The sequence below is a fragment of the Miniopterus schreibersii genome, assembly GCF_964146895.1.
Source record: "Miniopterus schreibersii genome assembly, chromosome: 1".
Classification (NCBI taxonomy): Eukaryota; Metazoa; Chordata; class Mammalia; order Chiroptera; family Miniopteridae; genus Miniopterus; species Miniopterus schreibersii.
The window spans coordinates 50,566,551-50,579,857 of NC_138101.1; the positions used below are offsets into that span (position 1 = coordinate 50,566,551).

The 13,307-nt window shown below is 36.5% G+C and overlaps 1 protein-coding gene across 14 annotated transcripts in view; it reads right to left on the reverse strand.

Moving 5' to 3' along the window:
• MAPK10 (mitogen-activated protein kinase 10) overlaps nucleotides 1–13,307 on the reverse strand; it is a 249,390-nt gene that overhangs the window by 65,123 nt on the left and 170,960 nt on the right. For 9 of the 14 annotated variants that reach the window (XR_013999882.1, XR_013999883.1, XM_081151610.1 and 6 more), the window contains 5 exons: nucleotides 8,612–8,741; nucleotides 4,675–4,733; nucleotides 3,714–3,852; nucleotides 2,834–2,999; nucleotides 441–512 (listed from right to left, as the gene is read on the reverse strand). Coding sequence is in view for 12 of the 14 variants with exons in the window: in XM_081151610.1 (XP_081007736.1) it covers nucleotides 441–512; nucleotides 2,834–2,999; nucleotides 3,714–3,852; nucleotides 4,675–4,733; nucleotides 8,612–8,741 (566 nt within the window). In the remaining 2 variants the exon portion in view is untranslated. The remainder of the gene's footprint in view (nucleotides 1–440; nucleotides 513–2,833; nucleotides 3,000–3,713; nucleotides 3,853–4,674; nucleotides 4,734–8,611; nucleotides 8,742–13,307) is intronic. The other 5 variants (XM_081151606.1, XM_081151614.1, XM_081151611.1 and 2 more) reach the window with 2 other exon arrangements.

A 13,307-nucleotide genomic window follows, 5' to 3' on the forward strand; every position in this document is an offset into this window, starting at 1 on the left:
TGACGCTATAGACAAAAGCTTAGGATGTCAGCCAGGAGAGAAATTACTATGCGTAAGTGTTGCAGAAACATAAAATAGTTTTAGAAAGCAGATGGAAAATACTTGCAAATAGTAACTTATTTTTCTAGTTATAAAGATAACTAAATTTTAATCATTTGAGGTTTTGTGGTCTCTCATATTTATGAAAAAATAGCATCGCTACTTTGAATTATGGACAAGAAAATAATTTAAGAAGTAAAAAGCCCATTTTAATTTAATTAAAACAAATCATTGTGGTAGGTAGTCTTTGGTACTGATCAGATTATAGAAATCATCACTTTTCGTAAAAAATCACTTACCCAACTTTTTGCTTCTATCTTTAGTCCCCTGGTAAAACCATTATGTGTTTAAAGGGAGAGAGAACAAGGCATATAAAGCTGCAGCAAAAGGTACAAGGATACAGTCCCTTCCCGGAAAGAGGATTTTGTGGCGAACCATCTCTCCCATAATGCATCCCACAGACCATATATCCACTAGAACAGGAGAGAGGGGAGTGAAGAAAGGGAGGAAAGGAAAGTTAACTGAGATCATGGATCTCTCAAGGGGGGGAAAAACAGTTTGATTAGAAGGTACAATTTTTGTTTCCCACCAAAAGTTGGCCAAAAATGTGAATTAAAACCAGCACTATAATATTACATAACCAATGTCTAGTATGAGAGCTCAAATTAATTTTTAAAAATTACTTTAAGGGTGCCTTACACTGCCCTTTAGTGCCATGAAAGGGTGACATGGAAAAGCAGCAACTAAACCAAAGTATCTTCATCAACCTGTAGGGGTGGCTGTTTCCATTTTCTATTCTATCCAGTTACATGGAATACTTCTTTTTTTTTTTTGTACATGCAACCAAATCCAAGAAACTAGGAAATAGCTAGAACCATAGTTTTAAGGCATAAGTATTATACTCCCTGGTTTCAGGGCTTAGTTTTTTTTTTCTTCAGAAGTAATTCTTATAAATGGTTTTAGTTTCTATTTGAAAAATTTCCAAAAAAAAAAAAAAAACCCATATAAAATTAATTAGCACATGTTTAAAAGAGTCATCTGGAAGTAAAGTGAAAAAAGGTATTAAAGGTATTTTATGAATTGTTATATACATACATTTATTTCTCAGTTGTCATACTTGTTAACCAAGCATGCTCCACCTTCCCTTCCCAGTCTTCCCCCTCTTCCAACTGGCTTTTTAGTAAGGACAAAGGGAACTTGGCAGCAGAGCCACGAGGCCGAGCCAGTCCCTGGGGAAGGGCGGCAGGGTTAGGTGCAAGGTTAGCGGGCATGCCTGGTGTGGGAGCAAGCGGGCACTTCTGCATGATAACCTGCCTCTCACACGTAAGGGTGCTGGGCATGGCTTCTCCACGGATCTGGAGACGCCAAACAACTAAGGCAGCAACTTGCAGCCCTTTCTAGTGAGGAAAGGAGGAGGCATGAGATTACGCATCATTTGTGCAGCAAAGATGTGAAAAGCCATCACAGGCAAATTCAGACCTCCCCAGATCCTTGATTTCTTGACTTTAGAAACTGGTTTCTCTTTGACTTAAAAAAAATAACTTGTGAAGAATGCATACAAATGTCTGCTTTTTCGAATAATTTAGACATAGTATTGCCTTGGGAAGGGAACTAGATTTTTTATTTCAAGTCAAAAGATAACAGGCTTTTCCCATTGTCCACCAAAGTGAACCTGACCCTCCCAGGAGCTGACTTTTTCTCTTCTTCTATACAAATGCACAAATGTATTGGCTTTCTCCTAATCTGGAAGTACATAAAATTTTTTTAAACTTTGGTGGCCAGAATATTTTCATAAAAGTACATATCCTGTAGCACCTGCACATAAAAATACGATGATAATTATTTTTATAGAACTTATAAAAATAGACTGCTAGGACTAAATAGAATAGAGTATAAAATAAGTATGAAAGGTATTGAATACATATAAAAAATCCTAATTTAAAACTATTTTAATTCCTAAACAGTTAGATACGTTATTTTTAACATGATATATTATTTGTTAGAGATTCTTTTCAAAATAATATATTCTGATACTTTCTGATTGATACTTATAAATTCTTCATTTCAATCAATCAAATCACATTGGAATACATTTTGAAGAGTCTTTCTATCTTTTCTTTTAAAGTATTCATGTATACTAGGTTTCCTTTGTGTAAGCAGTAGTATAAAATATTTTTCTCTCTCTATGGAGTTTGAAATTTATAAAAATTTACTAGGCAATTGCTACCCTAAACAATGCATATAGAGCAGCTTAAAGTAATAAAGAAACTCTTATCCAATTTGAACAATCTGGATTATTCTAAATGAGTATTCATTGTACATTTGTGAAGATTCTCACTCCAAGGATTTGTGGTGTATTTTTGTCTGTCTTTTCCTAGAACTAGAGCCCTCTCCCTAATATATGACATAAAGCCAAATGGCCAAATGTAATAGATAGATTTCTTCCTGTTTTCATACTCACTTTGAGGTGAGGTGCAACCCAAATAGCAATTTTTCTCAGTATCTACAGCACGTATGCTTGCCTGTTTGGTCACACTCCACTGACATTTCTCTTTAGCTATAACATTTTAGTGCTCTTCTAGCAAAGCTTACTTCTTAGAAATATCCTTCACATTTTTAATGAGTGAGTCTTCCTAGGAGCATTTTTTTTTTAAAGAACCTTTGAATATGAAAGCTGACAGTCCTATTAAAAGAAATATTCATGTACATGAAAGAGAGCATTACTCTTGGCTCTCTTAAATATGTACTCATTTCCTTCACTGTCTCCGTGGCTACGACTCAGAAGCGTCCCTACCGTTCTCCTTGTAGCCCATTCCCAAGATGACCTCAGGGGCTCTGTAATAACGCGTCACCACATAAGGAGTCATCATGAAGCTTGTGCCCGCGGTCCTGGCCAGTCCAAAGTCAAGGATTTTCAATGTACAATCAGACTTGACTACAATGTTACTTGGTTTTAAATCCTAACAACAGGAACAAGAGAAGGAATGAAGAGCCAGCATCGTATGGAACCTGTGATTTCCATCAACTTAATCAACACAATAGTCTTGCAGTAGCACCGATGCCCCCTCCCCTTACTGCAGAGGCCTATATAACACAAATGATTGTTGCCCCAAAGGAGTTTAAAGTTGGTTTTCAAATTTTTAAAATAACCTCAGAAACTTTTCTTAAACCCAGAAGATAGCTGTACTATCATTTTTACAATTTAGGCTAATCTTGGAAAGAGTTTTTAGAAAAAATATATATATATAACTCTTTGTCATCAGTTAGCTTTCTCCTTATGGCAAAATAAACCTTTCAGCTTATATTTCATTTCTAGGCCTGACAGGAGAGCAGATGAGGGCAGCTGTCTTTATTCTGTCAGAAACAAACTGTGTAAATACACTGTCTTATTTCAACTACACATATGACCTCTGCCAATCAAGGGGTTAGAAAAGACGAGGCTTCTGAGAAGCTGACTCTCAATGAGCTGAAACAAAATGTTAAACAAAATCAACTACAGTACCTTGTACAGCTAGTTTTCTTCTACACATAAGAGAGTGTTGTGCTAATTCTAACACTAAAGAAATGAGGAAGGACAGTATATTTAACCAAGCCCCCTACATAAAGAAAATCACCTACAGTTGGCTTCTCTTCTCAAAAACATCTTAATTATATTCTGTAGTAGGTGCTCTTACCCTGTGAATAATTCCAGCAGAGTGAAGGTGCTTGATGCCACACAACATTTGGTATAGAAGGTAAGACATTCGTTCATGGTCTAATTCCATCTGAATCACCTGACACAAGTTGGCATCCATCAGTTCCATTACTAAGTAACTGGAAGGTAAATCCACAGTTTAGTTCCAGATCACCTTTGAAGTCCTTCAAATAAGTCAGAATCCTCTCCTAAATCTGGATGTCTTTCTAACTTCCCATCTCCACATTTGAATGAATTAAGACTATGAAAACTTCTAAGTTTTGCACACATGCTACCCATGGTAACTCTACCACAGGCTGCTAATAGGAGCATTTATTAAATATTAAGTATATGGGTTCCTACCTATATATTTCCTACTTTCATCTTATTCTCATTTTTCCCCGAATTTCCTGAAACTCTTTCCCAAGTATTATGATTACAAAATAAGAAAAAAAAATTTCAAAACAGCATCTTCCATTAAATGCGACACATCTGTAGTAAACCAGACAAGGTGCTATGATTTACTTCCTTCCCTCTGCTTAGCATCACTATACTTCTAGGTAGGTTCTTTGTACACAAAATCAAAGGCACTTCAAAAATAAAAATTAAAGATAATTATTACCAGATCTCTCTTTATTAATATTTCTCAAAGTGAATTGACTCATTCTAAATAGTTCACACAATCAACAATAACAAAAAAAAACATATAATAAATAATATTTCTTCCCAACTGAAACAAAAACATGGGACAACAAAGCACAGAGAACCAGAAGTCCAGAAAGAGGCAGAAGCATCTTTCCAAGAAGTGACACCAGAAACAGAACCTGCCTTATCACTAGATCCCTTTTGTTTGCTGCCAGCTTTTAGGTCTAAAAGGAACTCCATCTACTAGATTTTTGTCAATTTCCCTTGACCTATTAGAGGGCTATGCTCTTCCTTCCTTCACAAGCTTTGTTACTTACACATCTTGGAACTCCTCCAGCGTTTTCTGGGGTGTGAAGACATTTAATAAACTAATAATCTGGAAAAGAGACAGTAGAAGGGACAGAGGAAAGAGTGAAAGAAAAAGGGAGAGAATGAGTTATTTTAAAAGCATATTTAGACTAGCACTTTTTCCAACTCGAAGTCACACTCTAGAGCTATGATGGAAACAGAAAAGTTGGAAAAAATTCTAGAACTGTCTCACAGAACATAGAAAAATGTACTCAGAAAGGACATATGATCTGTCTTTGGGTTAAAATACAATTAAAAAGCTCAAATTCTTAGGCAAAAGGAAGAGTCAGAGAAGATACTCATGATTGTGATATTGCTTTAGAGTGTGGTTCTCCTTGATAGAATACAAGGTCATTAAAGGACAAAGAAGGAAAGCCATGTGAGAAAGTGAGGCAGCAGTGAAACACCCAACAAGACTTAGCAAGGCCATGTTTTTCCTCCAAGTGAACTGGGGGAAGCTCTGGTTCAAGGTGAAGTCTAACTCAAGATAGTTTTGTACTGTTACTTTAGTTTCTTTTGCTTCTATTTCTATTATTTAAACTATTGTTCTAATGGTATATGTGGGGAAGAGTATATCTGGGATGATATCAATGACAAATTTAGTAGAAAATGTAAAAAAGGTATCAATATTCTGTTTCGTAAACTTTTTGTTTCCTGCTTTATTTTATATATTAGATAGTAAAGAATTTTACCTTCTAGTATAAGTAAATTAAAGATAAAGCCTTTGTAATATTTCCAAATAGATTGCATACATAAATAACTCGAAATGTTCTTTCAGCTAAATGTACTGCACTAATGTGCCAATGGGAAATAAAAATAAAAAATATAGATAACAATCTTCTACTCACAAAAAAATTAGATAAGTACAAATTTAAGATCTATACATCTTTAAGATATGAATTAATGAATTTCCATAAACTTCATAAGTGGTACAGGAACATATAAAGTAATAAAAATAAAGCAAAAGTATTTTAAACATCTAAGAAAAGCAATCAATTCTAAGGAATGTGTTTAGGCCTTAAGTGATTTTCATTTGTTGAAGAACTATTAAGAAAAAAATCACAATACCACCCAATATTTTCATATATACGGCAATGGTTAGAACATATCAAAACCCCCAGATCATCTCTACTAAAGCAACCCTGAAGTATGGAATATGCATATAGAAATAAAATTGTTTCAAACCACCTTTAACACTCGTTAGTAAACTACCTTGTCATTCTGTATGCTCAGTTATAGTCTGTGTTGAAAAATGTCTATGTGGTGTATCTCTCATTGGAACATATTTATAGTGTTTTTCTATACTTTATCAGTCTTGCAACGTAATTCATTTTGATATTTTTTCAAGCAAAAACACCAGACTAGGGATAGGATACACATATATACAACATAATATACACAAACAATCCATGTCACCTATTAATCTAGAAAATAGCATTACAATTTTCAATAAATCAAGATTTATTATTTTGAAAGGTAAATTCCCCACCACTATATATTCTTATTTTCTCTTTTCCTATGCCCTTATAAAAAAAAAAAAAAAAATCATTCACCCTCTTTGATTTCCTTTTGAGGATTTCTCCTCTATTCTTTCTTTGCTCCCTTATGAATTCTAATTCTTACTAACAAGCAATTCAAAATGTTGTCTTTAGAAACAGATCATCACAGGTATTTCTATGTTAGCTGAACAGTGTCCAGGCAGGAATCTGATTCAGTTCCTCTATTCCAGCATCTTAAAGTGTGCAGATGTGAATCAGTGTTTGTCATGGCCCCCAAGTCAGACCAGCTACCACTTCCTAGAATTAAGTATTTATCTTCTAAATGGATGTTCTTCTCTGTCATTACATTTTTATTTGGGATTACTTCACTGTTTCATTTTACTTTCCACAGCATTAACAGAGTTCTGCATTCTGACTGTTTTTACTTAATATTACAAGTAATAAAGTGAAATTTACACTTGGTTGTAAGTGAACTTCCTGTCTGTTAATAAGTTCGAGAAATTTATTTTCATAAACTTATATACATACATGCATACAAAAAAGGTGGTAGCAGGTAGGATGCCACTTATGAATTATCATTTCAATTTGGAACTTCTTTTTAGGTATCAGAAATGTGAACCTCCATATTCCGCATAAATGTGAACCTTCCCATCAAGAATGGGGAGTATGATTCCCTCAAGTTCCTAAGTGAGTGGGAATTTCTTTATAATGTATTTATTGCATATAAAGGCTGGAAGATTAGGAAAATATAAATATATGAAAACACAAACTGTCAAACTTTTCCATACAGTTGCTTCATTGCTAGTATCCATCCATTTTCCATTGCCCACTGTATTTCTCATTCTCTTTGCTACCATCAAAATAGACTGCATAAGTCATGTGGTTTTTCTTGCTCTTGCCTTTATTTAACATACTGAAAGAATAAATTGCTTTGGTAGAAAGACTTTTCTTAGGAATTATCGTTTCCATCGTTTCTTTGTTCCTTTCTGGAAGCCTGGAAGTACCATGTTCCTTGCATAGCCAAATTAAAGATGAGTACACACTTCATAAAATTTCCTTTTCTTAGTGAGGCATTTCCTGCACAACCTATTTAAAAGAGTAACTCTACCCCACACTGACTGGAATTTTTTTATCTTTCTTCTTTGCATTGTTTCACTTAATAGCACTTTATCACCATGTGACATTCCCTACTTTTACCTATCAGTTTTGTAGACTGTCTTTCTCCATCATTAGAACATGAGCTCCACATGGGCAGGACTCTATTTTCTTCTCTGCTCTATTTTTAGTATCTAGATCTATATCTGGCACATTTTATTCATTCAACAAGTATTTATCAAATGACTGAACTAAAAAGTCATTGGAATAGTGTAATAGAGAAAAAGAGAAACAATGTCATTGGGACTGAATCCACATACTTGTATTTCAAACATCCTTCAACTAAACACTTATACATTTGCTGCTTCTTAGTGACATTGACAGATGTGCCTTATGACAAATTCACTTGTTTATAAACCTACATTGATAATTTCATATATTCTGTGTGACTTTATTACTTAAGAAAAGCTTTGTAGGGAGTTATAGCTATTGTTAATACAGTTTTATGATAATAATTCATAACTTAATTTTATTATATATTTATATGTAATAAATTATATGTACAATATTTATTATAATTTCTTAATAATAGTCATTATTAAAATAACGAATTATCTCCCACTTATCCTTACAAAGAACAAAAACCTAGAAAGAATTCTTGAGGCCTTTGCCCAGGATTGAAGGAGCTTGTACTAGGAAGTGAAGAAAGTCCCGTTATGGTTGTACCCCACTGAGTTCCAATGAGAAACGTTCTCGATGCTCCTGTTCTGAAGTGCTTTGCAAATATCTCCCTGCTCGGTTACCGAACCCTGCAAAAAACAAGTTGCCAAAGCACAGCGTGTGCACTGAACAGCTGGAGGCCACTGCCAGGCTATAGCTAAAAGAAAAAGGAGATAACAATCTTTGCCTATTAATACTTAAATTGAAATTGTAAAGAAATGTTGCATATTGTTCTGTAGGTTATTTTTGGCTTTTGGTTTTGTTTGTTTTTATTTTGGAAAAGCATGAAGTTCTTTGGCTAATTTGGAGCAAAATAACCAAATGTAGTTAATTTCATAACAGGGAAATATCTATCAAATTCATCTCCTCCATGTCATATGGGTTTTAGATGATATTTAAGCAGAAACTTACTGTGAGGACAATGAAATTAAATGTAGCATATGTGTAGGATAAACAACATTAAGAGACAAATTGCAAAGTAAAGAAAGCTTTTCCAACTCAAGTTGGAATACTTTCTTCACTTCACTTTCTTCACTTTCTTTCCCCAATCTCACAACCTCCCACTACCAGAGGTTTAAAAATAACAACTCACATTTTTATGGTTCACACACTTCATGAGGACCAGTTCCCGGTAAGCTCTCTTGGCATGCGTTTGGTTCTGAAAGGGTCTGCTGAGCTTCTTAATGGCCACATTTCTGTCAAGGACAGCATCATATGCAGCACTGCAGAGATGCAAGAAGAATCCAGAATTATGAACAAAAGAGCCCTTAGAATACCTGCCTACAGAACTAAGGAACTAAGAATATATATATACATATATACACACACACTATTTTAGAATCCTACTCAGATACCTTCCCCTCAGGTCACAGGTCAACAAGGCTGTGAATAAAGATATGAGTGACCAGTATAAAAACATTCTACAAATATCACATGATCTCACTTATATCTAATAATGGAATCTAATGAACAAAATAAACTGATAAAATAAGTCCAGAGGCATGGATGCATGGAACAGACTGACACATGTCAGAGGAGAGGGGTGTGGGGGGGAGGAAAGAGATTAACCAAAGAACATATGTGCATATATGCATAACCCATGGACACAGATAACAGTGTTGGAAAGCCTGAGGTGGAGTGGGGGCTGGGTGGAGGGGGCAAAGAGGGGGAGAACGGGGGACATCTGTAATATTGTCAACAATAAATGAATTTTAAAAACATTCAACTTGCAAGGATATAAATAAAAAAGAAAGAAAAAGAATCATGGCAAGAATATAATATGGAATTGCATCAGTGCGTGGACAGGATAAGAAAGACAAGTGCTCAGCTTTCCCACTAACCGTGTGACTGTGTGGTAGTCATTTCATCTCTCTGGGCTTGAATTTCTCCCCTCATCTTATGTGATAGTTAGATTTTCTCTAGCTCCATCATTCTTCGGTTATTTTAAGTGGACATTCACTTTTTCCCCATTCAAAGGTACCAGTTGTTAGGATGTGACGTGAATAGCCATGAAAGCACAGGTTGGTTGAAATTCAAAGTTCCCTCATCAACAATAACAAAGCTCAAAATAGGGAATGCAATCAGAGGGGATTTCAGAAGCATCAATAATATTTATTATTTAAATACAAACATGGAAATGAATGCCACTTACATTTGAAGCTTTCAGACTATTAAGAATGGTCATTTACCATGCTTTGGAAAAGCAATCAATACATGCTACTGTTTCTCCCATACTCAAAATACATGAGTCTGGGATCAAATGAGGAAGTTTATCTCTTCTTGCTGTTACACCTAATGACCTACCCACAAAATGCTTTTTCCCATCCCTGCGACTCAAAGTTGTGCTTGAGTTGCCAGGAAGGACTGTCTTAGTTTCCAGGAATGACACAGTAACTGATGTCCCCTACAATTAATTCTGAATTGGAAATGACACTAACCATTTAGGGGGTAATGCCACTAAACTGAAAGACAAACAAAAAGAATTACTGTGTTATAAGATAATGATACACACACGATAAGGCTGGACAAAGTCTTAGAGTTCCTCTGACCCATGCCCCCATTTAATATTTATTCCTCTCCAAAATACCTCCATCAAAGTCTGACCAGCCTCGGCTTGAGCATCTCCAAACACACGAGCCCCTTTAACATTAAGGCAGCTCCTTCAGTTCGTTGGACAGCTCTGAGAGTTAGAAATGTCGTCGTTCTAACAAGCAGAGTCGCCTTTCTGGGGAATGTATTGATTACTGTCAGCCCTGCCTTCCAGGGCAACTGAAAATAAAGCATTTCCCTTTCATTATGATAGACCCACAATGTTTGAAGTCCGTTAAAAGACTGAGCACAATGCCTGACCTATAAGCACTCAATAATGCTTAGGTTTCTTATTTTCCCCCTAAGTCTTTTCTTTCTTAAGCTAAATATCACCAGTGTCCTACCACCATTTGTAAGGATGTGACCATCACTATCTGGTCAGTTTCCTGTAAATATATTCCGGCTTCTGGGTATCTTCTGAAAACGTGAACCCTGCACTAAATAAACTTTGTTACTCTAGGCATGGAGTGTCGGTGAAGGTTAGGGTCAGGCTATCGACTCCTTCGTTCATTCACTCGCCCATTCATTCTGTTGACACAGTTACTCACAGGTAAGGCTATCCTGGCTTCACACACTATTGACTCGCAGTGAACGCACGTGAAATAAAAATGCTGTCTTTTAAAATTTTTGTGCTGCTATTAAACTCTGTATGTCAGCACTGGTTCTTCTGTTCTCATTTGCTCTTGTTAACTTAATGGCTACACAGGTAAAGGAGTCAGAGGGGCCTGCAATTTATAGGCACTGCACAAGGACAACCACGGATTTGGAAATACAGAAATTATAATTTCTAAAGTTAAGAAATTGTACCAGCAGTAACTGATCAAACAGTCATCTTAAAGAGAAAACATTAAATTTTCATCCAAAACAACTTAGTTGAAATCATTAAAATATCTAAAGAAAGAATAGCAATCAGTCATAAAAGTGTATGAAAAGGATTGAGAAAGGCAAATTCTGACATTGCCTGGCCAAATAAGAAAGTGCCTCCCGGGCAGATCCAGGGGTCCTGTCAGCCAGCAGATGTTTACACGGCTGCTGTGACTGTCAGACACCGCAGTCCTTAGCATTCTGATCAGGTCCCCTCTGGCCGATTCTGTCCTCTGCTATCACATTCTGCTCATCAGGCTCGCTTTCAGATGTTGCATGCAAGAACAGGATCTATATTTGGTCAGTTTTGACTTACATTTCTCAAAACTTAGGAAAGGAAACTGGTATCTGCTTTTATATGTGAGTCTTTGGTAAAGCTTGTCAATGGGAATTTGAGTCCCTGAGACACTAACCAGATCCTGCAAGAGAGTGGACCAGCCCTACACTTTATGGGATAACCGAGAAAATGCCATTCCCGGGCTTTCTTGGCAAGTACAACACTGGCCAGTTTCTCTTAGAGATGTCGTGGCCCTCTCCCTCCCTGATACCTCTTCCTTAAAGTGGTTTCAGATATGAATTTCAGCACTGCTGCTTACCTGATACGAAGCTATGGGCAACCCATGTGTACATTCTGGCATCAGTTTCCCCATATTTATAATGGAGGTAATAACAATTTAATGTATCTATAGTGCCTGACCCAGAATGAGCCCTCAATAAATAATAAATATTGCTAGTTTTAAAAGTCAATCCCTTGCTGGAGTCATTGTGTAATGCAGGGCAAGATCAAGTATACATTCCTACAGCACATGTTATAATTGGGCATTTATCTACTAATCAGCATTTCTTAATCTATTAATTACAAACCCATTTAACTATACCACTATCTTGACCACAAGTTTGCTCCATGATATAAAAGTTTGGGGCAAAAGTCTTGTTAAAATCTAGATACATTATAGCCGTGCAGTTCTATCACTTAACACTTTAATAAACTATCCAGTATGATGTGTTTTTAAGGAACCCCCTATTCCCAGTGATCATTGCATCCTTTCTTAAAGGCTCACAGGGTATCCTTTCTAACCAATAGTAGAACCAATGTCAAGTTCAAAAGGTGTCTCATCATTTTTTTTCCTCCCTCTGAAAAACTAAAAATGTTGCCTGTCTAGAGTTGTGTGGAATGCTGTGGTTGGGCTCACTGAACTTCCATCTGACCCCCTGGTATGGAAGAGACTTAAGACTTAAATATACAATTCCCAGATGCTTTTACAGCTAGTGCTCTGGATTCCAATAAGGTCCTGCCGTGCTGATGCAACTGTAAGAGATCCCTAAGGAAAGGTGAGAGTGGTCGTCTTCTAACATTGCTTGGTTGGCAGGTAAGGTCTCACGGAGATGTGAGATTTTCTTCTGAAGCAATGAGTCCTGGGTGAGAGGAGTGGAGACACAGGCTGCAGTGGCCTCCAGGGCCCAGTGCAGTCACCAGCATGAGGGACTAGTGACAGCAGTGACGAGTGTACAGTTCCAGCTCCGCCATTCCCGAATCTCAGCTGTAATCATGTGCTCTAGAAGCTCGATGGCCTCGGAGGCGGCAGCTTCCCTGGTGACTCGGCTCTGCGTGTCTCGGCATCATTCCTGGAAGCCCAGGCTAAGAGCTCACCTCTCCAGGCCTTCCAGTGATTTTGCAAGCACTCAATTTACCGTATTAAATCTCTGCCTACTACAGATGTTTCTGTCTCTTGCCATGAACCCTGGCTGACACCACAATCTTTCCCATTTTCTGTAATTCCTGAGTGATTACTGGCAGCAGTTTAGCAAATACATCTGCAGGTTGGCACATCGGTGCTGTACAGTAAGAAATTAATGTCTGACAGTTTTTATTCGTCTTGAGTCATCTTGTTTAAGAGTCTTAGTCCACAGAATCTTATTTTTTTCTTTCAGTAGTTTCTCATTCTTTTATCTTCATGCAGGTAAAAAAAAATTCCAGCTATTTTGCTGAAAAAATTCCAGCAATTTTTTGATCTATAGTACTAAGTCAGCTTCACTTCTACCAGGTTTATTCATAAAAGTAAGATACAGCCTTCTGTTGGTATGCTCCTGCCACTTCATACAGCTTTATGATGATATAAAGCTATTTATCTCCTTAAATATATTTATATAAATACACACACCTGTACACGCACCCCTGCAGAGAAGTCTTATTCTCAACATATTTATCAGTTTTTTTCTTCTGATAATTGCAGACAACCTCTTGTACAAATATATGTCTTCCTAAATCATAATCATTTGATAATTTTTTCCCCTTACCTTTCACATTTAAAATATTCTTGATCATATCATCATGT